This window comes from Mytilus galloprovincialis, chromosome 8 (genome assembly GCF_965363235.1).
Source record: "Mytilus galloprovincialis chromosome 8, xbMytGall1.hap1.1, whole genome shotgun sequence".
Lineage (NCBI taxonomy): Eukaryota > Metazoa > Mollusca > Bivalvia > Mytilida > Mytilidae > Mytilus > Mytilus galloprovincialis.
In genome coordinates this window covers 2,357,892-2,372,634 of record NC_134845.1, presented here as the reverse complement: position 1 = coordinate 2,372,634, position 14,743 = coordinate 2,357,892, and the positions used below count along the sequence as shown (strand labels likewise).

At 32.1% G+C, this 14,743-nt stretch overlaps 1 protein-coding gene across 1 annotated transcript in view; it reads left to right on the top strand.

Moving 5' to 3' along the window:
• The first annotated feature begins 4,580 nt into the window (after positions 1-4,580).
• The window catches only part of LOC143042939 (uncharacterized), a 68,741-nt gene continuing 58,578 nt past the window's right edge, over positions 4,581-14,743 (top strand). Inside the window, exons 1-6 of the mRNA XM_076215443.1 lie at positions 4,581-4,592; positions 6,719-6,766; positions 7,582-7,765; positions 8,234-8,536; positions 11,612-11,675; positions 12,890-12,927. Of these exons, the coding sequence (XP_076071558.1) occupies positions 4,581-4,592; positions 6,719-6,766; positions 7,582-7,765; positions 8,234-8,536; positions 11,612-11,675; positions 12,890-12,927 (649 nt within the window). The remainder of the gene's footprint in view (positions 4,593-6,718; positions 6,767-7,581; positions 7,766-8,233; positions 8,537-11,611; positions 11,676-12,889; positions 12,928-14,743) is intronic.

Sequence of the window (14,743 nt, the reverse complement as noted above, 5' to 3'; positions counted from 1 at the left end):
TTAGGGTTGCAACAGTCCATTCCATTATTCAAAATAAGCTATTTCTGCATGTTCAAGCGTATTTCGATATTTAGATCCTTCGTTTCTCCTCTAATATGCGTTGCGGAACATGTTGACTATATACTTTGTGTTCCTCTCGTAATAAGCTTTCGATTGAGGTATATGGTTTATCTATAATTAGGGGCTAAAGGGTCGCAGCAGTCCATTCCATTATTCAAAATATCCATTTCATTATTCAAAATTGGCTATTTCTTAATTTTAACGCGTATTTTGGCATTTAGGTCCTCCGTAATCCCTTTAATGGTCATTGCGGCACATATCGTTTATACTTAGTTAATTCCTCCATCAATAAGCTTTAACTTGGTGTATAAACTTTGCCTTAATTAAGGACTGAAGGGTTGCAACATTCCATTCCATTATTGAAAATAAGCTATTTCTTCATGTTCTTTGAAAGCGTATTTCGATATTTAACCGTATTTCGATATTTAAATCCTTCTTTACTCCTCTATATTCGCTGCGGAACATATTAACTACATACTTTTTGTTCCTCTCTTAATAAGCTTTCGAATGAGGTATAAGGTATATCTTTAATTAGGGGCTAGTTCTTAATTTTCATGCGTATTTTGGCATTTAGGTCCTCCGTAATCCCTCTAATGGTCATTGCGGCACATATCGTTTGTACTCAGTTTATTCCTCTATCAATAAGCTTTAATTTGGTGTATAAATGTTGCCTTGATTAGGGTTGCAACAGTCCATTCCATTTTTCAAAATAAGCTATTTCTACATGTTCAAGCGTATTTCGATATTTAGATCCTTCGTTTCTCCTCTAATATGCGTTACGGAACATGTTGACTATATACTTTTTGTTCCTCTCGTCATAAGCTTTCGAATGAGGTGTAAGGTTTATCTATAATGAGGGATAAAGAGTCGCTGCAGTCCATTCCATTATTCAAAATATCCATTTCATTATTCAAAATTGGCTATTTCTTAATTTTCACGCGTATTTTGGCATTTAGGTCCTCCGTAATCCCGCTAATTGTCATTGCGGCACATATCATTTATACTCAGTTTATTCCTCCATCAATAAGCTTTAACTTGGTGTATAAACTTGGCCTTATTTAGGGACTGAAGGGTTGCAACAGTCCATTCCATTATTCAAAATAAGCTATTTCTTCATGTTCAAGTGTATTTCGATATTTAGGTCCTTCGTTTCTCCTCTAATGTGCGTTTCGGAACATGTTGACTATATACCTTTTGTTCCTCTCGTAATAAGTTTTTGAATGAGGTATAAGGTTTATCTATAATTAGGGGCTAAAGGGTCGCAGCAGTCCATTTCATTATTCAAAATATTCATTTCATTATTCAAAATTGGCTATTTCTTAATTTTCACGCGTATTTTGGCATTAAGGTCCTCCGTAATCCCTCTAATGGTTATTGCGACACCTATCGTGTATACTCAGTTTATTCCTCTATCAATAAGCTTTAATTTGGTGTAGAAACTTTGCTTTGATAAGGGACTGAAGTGTTGCAACAGTCCATTCCATTATTCAAAATATGCTATTTCTTCATGTTCAAGCGTATTTCGATATTTATATAGGTCCTTCGTTTCTCTAATATGCGTTCCTGAACATTTTGACTATATAAATTTTGTTCCTCTCGTAATAAGCTCTCGAATGAGGTATAAGGTTAATCTATAATTTGGGACTAAAGGGTCGCAGCAGTCCATTCCATTATTCAAAATATCCATTTCATTATTCAAAATTGGCTATTTCTTAATTTGCACGCGTATTTTGGCATTTAGGTCCTCCGTAATCCCTCTTATGGTCATTGCGGCACATATCGTTTTTACTCAGTTTATTGCTCTATCAATAAGCTTTAATTTGGTGTAGAAACTTTGCCTTCATAAGGGACTGAAGGGTTGCAACAGTCCAGTCCATTATTCAAAATAAGCTATTTATTCATGTTTAAGCGTATATCGATATTTAGGTCCTTCGTTTCTCCTCTAATATGCGTTGCTGAACATGTTAACTATATACCTTTTATTCCTCTCGTAATAAGCTTTCGAATGAGGTGTGAGGTTTATCTATAATTAGGGGTTAAACGGTCGCAGCAGTCTATTTCATTATTCAAAATATCAATTTCATTATTCTCAATTTTCACGCGTATTTTGGCATTAAGGTCCTCCCTCTAATGGTCATTGCGGCAAAATCGATTTGTTTTATCTATAATTTATTAAAGGATGAAAAATAGCAAAGGTCGAGTGAAAATTAAAAAAGAAGACCACGTAGAGTATTTCAATTTTGAAAAAATATGTTTTGGTATTCAGGTTGTCCATACATTGAACCAAAGAATTTCTGTTAAAAATAGTTAGGAAAACCCACTAGTTTATCCTCCGAAACTAGAAGCTAGATAAATATATCAAATTAGAATTGAAAGAGTGTTTTTATCTATTTTTTCTGATATTAATTTGAATATTTGCTAGATAACACCAAAAAGGCGAATTGAGAAATACGAGATATAGCTATAGTGTCACAGTCATTTTCTTTTTTTTTTCACTATTCAACGCTTCAAGTTTAATAATGAAACATAAACTATTTCATTATTCATTTTTTAAATATTGAATAGTGAATAGTGAACTATTTCATTATTCATTATTGAATTTTGAATAATGAACTATGAATAATGGACGTACTTCAGCGTGTTTGTTAAAAGCTGTTTATTAAAATATTTTGGCTCTAAACATACTTTTGAATTATTAAAGAACTTGCATTTATTTCTACATTTTTTTACGATATTTAAGAGTATGAATGTTGAACAGGCGGTCTAGGGACATGCCAATTTGGTTGTTTTGGACCATTCAGGAATCAATATCATATCAATCCCTCTAAAAACATAAACTGTTTCTTTGCTTAAAAATGTTAAATATAATTCAATTAATGTACTGACTGCACAAAACATTACTTGCAAATATCAAACACATTCTTTTTTAAAGTGGCTGGGACAAGAAAGTACGTTTTTATTGTGAAAAACGCCCCATATATCATAATAGGTCACTAACACACTATGTTACTAATAATATCAGAACATTTAGTATTAAATTATTTGTATATCATGTAACAGTGGATTTTTCACATTATCAATGATAACCACTTGGCTGTTTCTTCATAAAATTCTAATTCATCAGTTCCCCCTTTTTTACGTTGATAACAAAGCTCTACCTCTTTGAAGACAACACTATTTTAATAAACCTTAAATGAATTTACCAGTTTTATGAATTAATTGAAGGAAAGTTTTATCCGTATACAAAACATATCTAAATACCAAATCGAGTATTGTTTTTGAATGAGCTTGATCACTGAATACAAATACCTTGACATATCAGTACCCTTTTTACAAAAGTGTACCTGCCATTCTTAGTATAGTTTGATGTACTGCGTTTATTCCGGATATCACACCTTGTACAGGTAGTATATATAACACTCTCAGTTATGGAAGTCAAGCATGCCATTTAATCAGCGCAAAGATTTTGACAAAATATATAACTGTATAAAGGTAGGTGTGTATATATTTATATCAACACTAAAATTTTGTTAAATATATATTCAACTTAATCACAAGGCATTGCATCTGAAAACGCGTAAAAGTTAAATTATAGGTTAAAATATAACGAGAGAAGTTTAAAAAAAGCATTGCATTAAATATAGGTCAAGTAATTTGTAGATCGATATACCATTTCACAAGGCTTTATGTTTTGAATGTGCATCTAACGGAAAAAAAGTAGTAAATATAACGCACTCAAATGATTTAATCTGATAAGAATACTTCAGTTCTAATTTATCTTCAAAATGGGTAGCTATTAATACCTATTGTTACTAAGCTATTAATACCTATTGTTACTAAGCTATTAATACCTATTGTTACTAAGCTATTAATACCTATTGTTACTAAGCTATTAATACCTATTGTTACTACACACAAAATCGAAACAGCAAAATAATTAGAGAGGAAGTTATCAAAAGGATATTTAGAACTCATAACATATATATATCGATGAAAAACATAACACCGTAAGGACCATAACAAGAAGACGCCAAACACGAAAAAGAAATCATTTTTTACTAGTCTATTTATAATTATAATCAAGTTATTTTACTTGCGAATAAACTTCCTTGTGCACGTAATATTTGTGTTGGTACATTCAACTGGGATTTTATGAATGAGTCATTCTTTATAAACATATCTAGCATTTAAAATATTGTTGTTTTTTGTATTATATTTCATTTGTTAAAAATCTCGTAGTCAGCAAGTACATTTATCAAAGGGTTAAACCGGTTTTTTTTAAATATCTCAACGTTGTCCTTTTATTTGTGATCAGCGAACTAACAAAATGACATATAATTGCTTTTACCCAAAATTGATCTCAAAACCAAAATGGACTTACTATAAACAATGATTTTATTTCGTGTTTGCATTTTGTTATACTTATTTCTATATATGACAAAAAAAAAGTTCCATCATAACGATTAAGTTCAATGTATAGAAATGCTGATTTGTTTTTCATTGCATGTTTTCGATTTACGATGAAATGTCAGGTAATTTTAAAAACAAAAAACGTACATTATCCTATCATAAGGAAAAATACAGGATTTGTCTGTAGAAACGAGTTAAAGGAGATTACGTCGAAACATGTGTTGTATGAGTCAGAGGAGTGTTATAAAAAAGGCAACAGTAGTATACCGCTGTTCAAAATTTATAAATCGAAAGAGAAAAAACAAATCCGGATAACAAACTAAAACTGAGAGAAACGTTTTAAATATAAGAGAACTACGACACTACGTACAGAGACACAACACCGAAATGTAACACACACAGAAACGAACTATAATGCAACAATGGCCATTTTCCTGACTTGGTACAGGGCATTTTATGAAAAAAATGGTGGGTTGAACCTGGTTTTGTGGCATGCCAAACCTCACGCTTTAATGGCAGTGTAAATTATAACATTAAAATGACAACAATACACGACAGGGTTAAAATAAATAAAAAAAGATAATGGGAGAAAATATAGGACAGAAGAACAAATGATTAATAGCCGTCACAAGTTACATGTTAAAAAATATTTTTATACGCCAGACGCGCGCTACGTCCACACAAAACTAAGCTCAGATGTAAAACGTTTGAAAACCATAACAACTACAGTTGAAGATCGCCGAGGACCAAAAGTCCCAAAGAGTTGAGAGGCCCGGGTTATCCGCCTGGTACAAAAACATCATTATTATCAAGAATAATACATAGTTTTGCAAACAGTAAATTTTATAAAATGACTATATAACAGATATACATGATTAAACTTAAGTGGTGACTAGCTACAGAATAAAACCGAATACATTACAAAATCACAGCCCTGTTAGCCATAGTCAATGCAACGCTCAAAGTGACGTCATATTTGAATTTCTAAAACGTGTTCCGAAAATTAAGAAAGAATTTGGATGAAATTAGGACTTATCTTACTTATATTAATAACAGTGGAAATTGTAATACTTATTAATATTTAATTGTAGTAGTAATTAGATAATTGATTGTATTATCTAGCTTTGTAGGTGTTTTATCCGATCAAACTGAAAACCAAATATATTGTGTTAATTTCGTTGATTCAGAATTAATTCTACCAAAAAACTGAATGAGTAGTTATCAACACACGAATACAACAAAAAATATACAATTTACAACTACAAACGTTAAGACATTTGATAAAATCCGATGACAACAACAAACACAACATCAAAACCGAACAAATTAATTTGGGATGGAAAAGTACCATGCCATGTCTTAAAGCAATACAAATTCACACTCATCTAAACAGTCACATTCGATAATAAAAAGATCAGACGGCGTGTTGACAAACAACAATCTAACACGTGGTAACAACGTCCATAGTTAGTTTGGACAAAGTTACACCATATGTATCAACCGATTCGTGATAGTGTCCGTAAAATGTACGGAGTGTCATTTTAATCTGTCTTCCTCATAACTTAAATAAACTTGAGAATGGAAATTGGGAATGTGTCAAAGAGACAACAACCCGACCATAGAAAAGACAACAACAGAAGGTCACCAACAGGTCTTCAACATGTTCAATGTAGCGAGATATTCCTGCACCCGGAGGCGTCCTTCAGCTGGCCCCTAAACAAATATATACTAGTTCAGTGATAATGAACGCCATACTAAACTCCAAATTGTACACAAGAAACTAAAATTAAAATAATCCAAAACTAACAAATGTCAAAGTCTCCTGACTTGGGACAGGCGCAACAATGCGGCGGGGTTAAACATGTTTATGAGATATCAACCCTTCCGGGGGCCCCTATACCTCTAGCCAATGTAGAAAAGTAAACGCATAACAATACGCACATTAACATGCAGTTCAAGAGAAGTCCGAGTCTGATATCAGAAGATGTAACCAAAGAAAATAAACAAAATGATAATAATATATAAATAACAACAGACTACTAGCAGTTCCTCATAAACTTTGTTTATAACCGATAGATAAAGCAAGATGTGGTATGAGAGCCATGAAACAACTCTCCATCCAAATAAAAATTTATAAAAGTAAACCATTATAGGTCGAATTTATTTCACATGTCCAATTTTCGGTTTTGATACACTGGGAAATCACGTTAATTCATTGCAACTAATGAAATAAATTATTTTATTATAGGTAACAGTACTGCCTATGGTCACAATGATTGCATTCCATAAGTTTTGGGTACGTTTCAATCTTGTGACATAATTTAAGGACTTCATTTGTTAACCTTTCAGTTCATCCAGACTTCTAATGTATGGATGGCGTAGGTGTTTACACACATTATAATTGGTCAAGATCTAAATCAAACTTCTGTAACAGTAACTGTTAGAATAATTTAAGCAGAAACAATCAAAGTTGTTTTATTGCACTAAAACTTATATATAAAATAGAAGATGATGTATGACAACTCACTAAGAGAAAAAATGACACAGAAATTAACAGCCGTAGGTCACTAAATGTCCACTTCATCTCTAGTGTCTCTCTAGTAAAGAAAATGTCAAATAATGAAACGAATGTATCATGGCAAAATAGAATATTATATACAGTTTGGGAATGTTTGGGAATTTTAACTATTTTTCAAATTATTTTACATTTTATAATATAAAAACACTTTTCTATCAAGATTTTCTTGATAAAGGGATTGCTGCTCACCAGGGTGCTATGAAACGACGAGTTCCAATTGAATTTGTCACAGATGACGACAATAATGTTCCAACCATTATTGCGTATACTTCTCCATTAATGTGACCATACCAAATTAGACCTACCACGTAGTTTGTACGTTGACGATCAACACAACGAACGCCACACGTAGAGCACAAATTGTCTGCCCTTAATTAAAGAGCACTTATAAAAAAAACTATGGATATCAAATTGGTTTGTGTTGGGTTCCACTTGCTCATTGTTGTGAAAGGCACAGAGACTGTTGCTGTAAATCCATTTCATGTTCATAGCTGGTGTATTTTAACATCACCAATTAAATCATTCTATTTTAGATCATTCTTTTCACGTCTACGACTTATTCGTACCTCTTGCAATGTCCGGATATATCTCAGAGACCATTCAGGGCACAAGCATATTGCACAAGCAGATTAAGATCGGAATACACGTGTCTCTATGATACAAATAGGATAATATTTTCTGAACAGTGTAACAAGAATCCCGATTATGTTACCCGCGGTAAGTATTGATATATGTGCATGTTATACTCGATGATTTGTTAAATAAAGTTGTTTGTGAATATATAATAGTTAACATACATGTCAAATGTCTTCATTTTGCGATGATCTATCCTTTCTGAACACAATATAGGTTTTATTGATGACTAGTGGGAACTAGCAAAGTATGACTCATAATCTAATAGGTGTAGTACTAACTAATGGGCGCTATGATTGCTCTAGAACACATAAAATGTCTGTCCTGATACCCATATGATTTTATTACTATCTTCATCGTGTAATACGATAATAAGTGAACCGAATATAAACTTAACACTTAAAACATAATCACTGTTTAAGACAACCATTTCTTAATTTTTCATGCAAATAGCTATTTACAAAAAGTATTAATTTTTCATATCACTTTAAAGCAGATTTCAAATTACTCTAACTTAATATGTTATAACCTGAAATGTTATTCTATTTTAAGGCGAAAAATATGTTATAACTGGACGTCTAAGAAATGTCGACTGTTCGTCAGAAAGATACCAGCCTTTTCCGTTATGGGCTAATGTAAGTGGAGTTTGCCTTTTTCGAAAGACGCCATGTGAAGAAGAGGGTCAAGTTGTCTTTAATAGTGGTAACCTAATTTCAGATGGAGCGTGCCGCTGTGATTTCTCAAAAGGCTATAAATTTATTCAACAACCAAAACAAAAATGTTTTTGTATACCATCAGATGAGGATTGTTCTTGTCATATAAGCCAATGTGATGATGGCTTAAATTTATCGTCAGGTATATATAATATGCATGTATAAAGGCAACAATAGTATACCGCTATTCGAAATTCATAAATCGATTGAGAAAAAAACAAACCCGGGTTACAAATAAAAACAAAGGGAAACGCATCAAATATAAGAGTATACATATATCTGGTATTGATAATTATTAACCTTTGATCCTTTTATCTTTTTAAATGGGACAAGAAAAATTTAAAGGCAATTTATATATAAAAAATATATATACTCTATATGGAATGTTGTTAAACGAAAATGTACTGGAACTGAAGTTAGCTAAAGGTTAAAATTTTTCAACTCTTTTCTTCGAAAGCTCTAGTTAAAATCACTGTTTCGGCAACAGTAGTATACCGCTACTCAATAGTCATAATTCGACTGAGAGAAAACAAATAGGGGTTTCAAACTAAAACCAAGGTAAACGTATTAAGTATACGAGGAAAACAACGGAACAGCAGAAACATTGAAGTGCAAAAATAACATACATAGAAACGACATTTGATATTAAGGATGTACACCTCTGAGGAGCCAAAAATTTCTAGAATTAAACTTTTTTTCTTAACCTGATTTTTGGGTTTATAAGACTGTTACAAAATAATTGGTGAAGAAAAAATCATATGGTGGTGCACTCCATTTTTGCTACGGCCCTTTGAAAATGACCAATTTTGATGATTTTCCCATTTTTCATCGATTTTTACCTATTTTTGGGCTATTATCATGAAAAAAATCACAGTTCCACAATTAAACTTTTTCTCATACTTTCTATAAAGATGAAGTAAACCAATCTGAATAAATTTTACTTACAAAAACTATAGGTAGGTGTTAATATAAGAAAGTTTTATCATATTTTGACGCTTTTTTGTGTAAAATTTACCGTGCTGTCAATTTTGTATTTTTCTGATTTTTCTCAGTTTTAAGAACAAAATGCATATTATTTCAACTTTTTTGTTATAAATGAATGGAAAAAGACATATCTAAGAAATTTGAAAAGACCAAAATGATATGGGATGTACATGATTTTTTTTTTTTTGATCATTTTTTGTATCCCTCACCCATTTTCTCAAAATTTTGGCTAAATATACTGACTTGATTGGTCGTTAAATTTGAAAACTGGATTACGCAAAAAACATTCATTGTAAATACACAATTTTTTCACAGATTTATGTTTGCTTATAATATTTTTAAAATTCATTGATATTTTCCACTTCTATCACATGTTTTGGAAATAAATCAAGAGCGAGATTTTAACGAGACTGAACGAGACTGAAAAGTCAGAAGAATACATCCTTAACTGCCATAGTACTGACCTGGTACAGGACATGTAAAATGTTGAACAGGGTTTTACCGCAAGCCCACCCCTTTTTATATTGCAATGTAAAAGATACCGCTAAAATGACTCAAATAAAACATTTACCTCAACAAGTCGTTACAAAGGATATGATGGTCAGTTTTTTAAGATAATTCATCTGAACAGTTACATGTTTCAGCACTTTCCGCAAAAACACGTGTCAACAAAACAACCACACACCAATTGTGGGAGTGTTTTTCAGCTTCAAGATAAGTCATAATTAGTTTCTGAGTTTATGATATGAAAAGTGATACAGATTAAAATGTTACCATTTCCGCCATTTTTCTAACAGCTTAAGAGCACAGTGACCCACCTGTAAATAACCTGTGCACACAAACATTGTATGGAATGCTGCAGAACAATACTGATTTAACTTCAAGGGAAAGGTCTACAGGGGATAAGTTGGAAAATTGACTTAAAATCATATATTAAAATTTTCCATACTTTTATACCAATGACATACTGTACCTCCCGCTAAAATACGTAGTATTTACATTATACCTTTATCGTTGTCCATTCCTTTTCCAGTTTGTGTTTATTCAATAAACCTTCATACATTTGTTTTAAATAATTTAAAGAGTTAAACTCCGAATAATATATGTGATTTATGTATAATTCTTATGCATCCCTATAGTTGTCGAGCTCGCCGAGGGTATCACCAGCCCAGTACGAAGTGTTGACATGAATATCATTAATGTAGTCGTTTTTATAATTTTCCTGTTTACAAATCTTTGAATTTATCGAAAAACTAAGGATTTTCTTATCCCAGGCATAGATTACCTAAGCCGTATTTGGCACTACTTTTGGGAATTTTAGATCCTCAATGCTCTTCAACTTTGTACTTGTTTGGCTTTATAAATATTTTGATATGAGCGTCACTGATGAGTCCTGTGTAGACGAAACGCGCCTCTGGCGTACTAAATTATTGGTACCTTTGATAACTATTTACACCACCACTGGGTCGATGCCACTGCTGGTAGACGTTTCGTCCCCGAGGGTATCACCAGCTCAGTAGTCAACACTTCGGTGTTGACATGAATATCCTTAATGTAGTCATTTTTATAAATTTCCTGTTTACAAATCTTTAAATTTATCGAAAAACTAAGGATTAGTTTTTTTTATCCCAGACATAGATTACCTTAGCCGTATTTGGAATTTCAGATCCTCAATCTCTTCAACTTTGTACTTGTTTGGCTTTATAAATATTTTGATATGAGCGTCACTGATGAGTTTTATGTAGACGAAACGCGCGTCTGATGTACTAAATTATTATCCGGGTACCTTTGATAACTATCAGTACAATCATTGAAATAATTAAATTCTGGAATATGCAGAGAGAGCATAGAACACAACACTTCACCCAAATGGGCCAAAAACTGTGGTGCATTCAGCAACGCATTTGAATTTTGCAAATGTTTTAAATTTCTTTTGACTGAAATGTATCATGTATTTTATACATATTTATATTGAAACTCGTACTATTTTTGGTATTGGTTGGGTCCCCTTACTGCTGGAACTCATTTATTTTCTATTTTAAAGAAGCAAACAATGAAACGAGATATATTTTATATGTTTCAAATATCACAGAAATAGCAATGTTATTCGAGCAATATAAAGATAGAAAAATTTCTTAAAACACAAAATGCTCTATGAATTATAATGTATCTGAAAAGCATTTCGACAATTCCACTATACAAATTCAATATGTATATTTCACCGTTTTTTAAGATTATGAATGTGTTGGCAAAGAACATCACAATGACTCGAATTGTCCTGCATTAGAGATGAAAAGGTAAATTTATATCCTATGATGGAAAGATACACAGAATGTATAACTTTAACAATATTTTCAATCAATCTTATTTATTTTGACAAAGTGAAAGTAAAAATTGATAAGTGAATTTATTTGAATAAACAGTTACATATACATTTGGACATATAGATTTAAAAATGACAAATTACACTCAGCACAATCGAAGAGAAAGGTTACAAAAGAAAACGGTGTTATACTTTTATGTTCCAGATGAAATACACAAACTAGTTTTTTTTTAAATACCTGATATCCAATTTCCCTTTTGTTTTCCAAAATGGCATTTCTGTGTTTTTGTTATACACCATCGTCGTTCAGCTGTTTTTGTCGAACAGCAATACGTTATAAGAAATACTTTTATCAATTAATGGATGACAGAACAATATTCGTTAACCCTTTGCCTTAATTATACATCCCACGTGCTTGAATATATATTACATGTATTAATGATATTGGTTTCACTGTACAAACTCCAAATTTACGTGATCAATTTGATGAAGTTAAATAATGTTTAACATATATTAATACTCATAATGATAATCCGTAGAGTCTGAGGTATAAATAACGTATATTTATCATGTAAAAGATTTAACGTGGATAGGAATGACGGCCAAGAATAAGTGATGTGTCAACATAACTTAAAATACAATAGAGGATTCAACAATACAAGCTAACTTTTACAAATAAAGAATTCGAGTCTAGTTTCAAGTTATGTTGGAAATGCCGATGTCAACTTAACAAAGAAAATTAAGATGTATGAATTACAACTATCACAAAATTAACTTTTAACAGTTCAGATTCCCGTTAGCCGAGAACACAGACTCTAGGTTCATATAGGAATCATCAGATGACGAATGTCCATATGTTTTTGTCTATTCATTCCATTTACTGTGGATTCATTTATTTCGTAGGTTCCAGTTTTCGTGGTTTGAGAAAAAAACTTAATTATTCGTAGATATTTAATTTCGTGGCTGTGGCAAAGTAAGCGTTATTTAGTTTTTAAAATGATTCATTTTATATTTTGATTTATTTTATGCAATATATTATACATGACTTATTCTTTACTTACATTGATAATATTACTGTCCTACAGATGTGTATGCATTTTATGGAACGTATTGTTTTATTCATAATAAATCATTGCTGTTATAACACGAACAGTGTATTATTGACTATATTCATTATCATTATTTTAGCGGAAGTTGGCAGCCCAAAATTATTTCAAGACATTACGGTAAATATGAATACATATACGAAGACGAGGGTGGGGTGAATATTATTTAAGCTTATTTCAGTGATTATCTGTTATCTTTGAATATTGTTAATTTTTCTACTAAGCATGAGTTAGTTCGAACGGCTTTTAAACACTTCTTTTCATACTTAGGTATTAACACTATTGTTTCTATATCCTGGTTAAATAATATTTCTACATTGCTCAGACATTTGACGTCAGATGTCAGATAGAGTAATCCATATAGTAGGGACGTCTTGAAAGGCTATTATATTATTTTGCGTTGACGCCAAGATGCCCGCCATGGCTAAAAATAGAGCATAGGGGTAAAATGTAGAGTTTGGCTTATATCTCTAAAACCAAAGCATTGATGGCAAATCGAACTGCGGTTAAAATTGTTAAATATGTCAAGAATTATCTGCCCTGAAATTTTTAGATGAAAAATTGACTTAAAATCATATATAAATTTTTGCCATACTTTTATACCAATGACATACTGTACCTCCCGCTAAATTACAGTATACCTTTATCGTTGTACATTGCTTTTCCAGTTTGTGTTTATTCCATAAACCTTCCAACATTTGTTTTACATAATTTAAAGAGTTAAACTCCAAATAATATATGTGATGTATGTATAGTTTTTATGCACCCCTATAGTTGTCTGCGAATCATGTTAAATCAGACAACCCGTTGTTGGGTTGCTGCCCCTGAATTTGTAGTTTTAACATTTTGAGGACATTTTGCCGTTTTTTGTTATCATCTTGAATATTATTATAGATAAAGATAAACTGTAAACAGCAATAATGTTCAGCAAAGTAAGATCTACAAATAATTTAAGCACGACCAAAATGATCAGTTGAGCCCTTAAGTAGTGATTGCCCTTTATAGTTAATTTTTAACAATTTTGGTAATTTTTTTGTAATCTTTTACAACAAATCTTCTCCTCTGAAACTCCTGCGACAAATGTATCCAAACTTTTCCATAATCATCATCAGGGTATCTAGTTTTAAAGCCCCCAAGGGTGACTGGGGAATTGAAATATGGTAACTTGGTCTTTTTCCAACCGGCAGTAAAACGCTTGCCAAAGAGGGGCGTCCGTTTGGCTGTGCGGGATGTATGTAGTTTGCAGCCACGTCCGGTCAGCATAGAGACGACAAATCCGAAGCTTCGTGTAAAGAAAGTGTCACGCTCTTTGCACGTTCAGAACCCTTGCAACAACTTTTTGAAGGGTCCGTAGGTAGCCTGTAGCAAGGCACAATTTCTGTCTCTATCCAACATACCCTTATTTTCCAGTGGCAGTCCAAATTTCTCCAACCATCATCCTAGATTGCCTGTTTTGTACAATACCTACCTATCGTGTTTATTGTTAAATTGTTGTCGTCCTGAATATGCATGAAATATTTGCCACTGGACGTTAAGCAACCAACAATCTGATCTTAAAAAATGTCTCCGATGACCCCGCCTGTGAAGCAGGATGGCCGCCATGACTAAACATAGTACAAGGGAGAAAATGCAGTTTTTGGCTCATATATCTAAAATCAAATAAAATTGTTTATCAGGTCATGATATATCTGCCCAAAATTTTAAGACTAACCAGGCACCCGTTGTTTGGTTTCTACCCATACATTGATAATTTAAAGGAAGGTTTGCAGCTTTTGGTTATTATTCTTTAATATCATTATAGATAGAGATAAACTGTAAACAGCAATAATGAACAGCAAGTCATTTTTTTTACAGGTTTCATAAATTTCATAAATGTTTGTACATTTTTGCAAAATATTTTCCTCTGTAACTACTGGGCCAAGGTCATAGATATTAT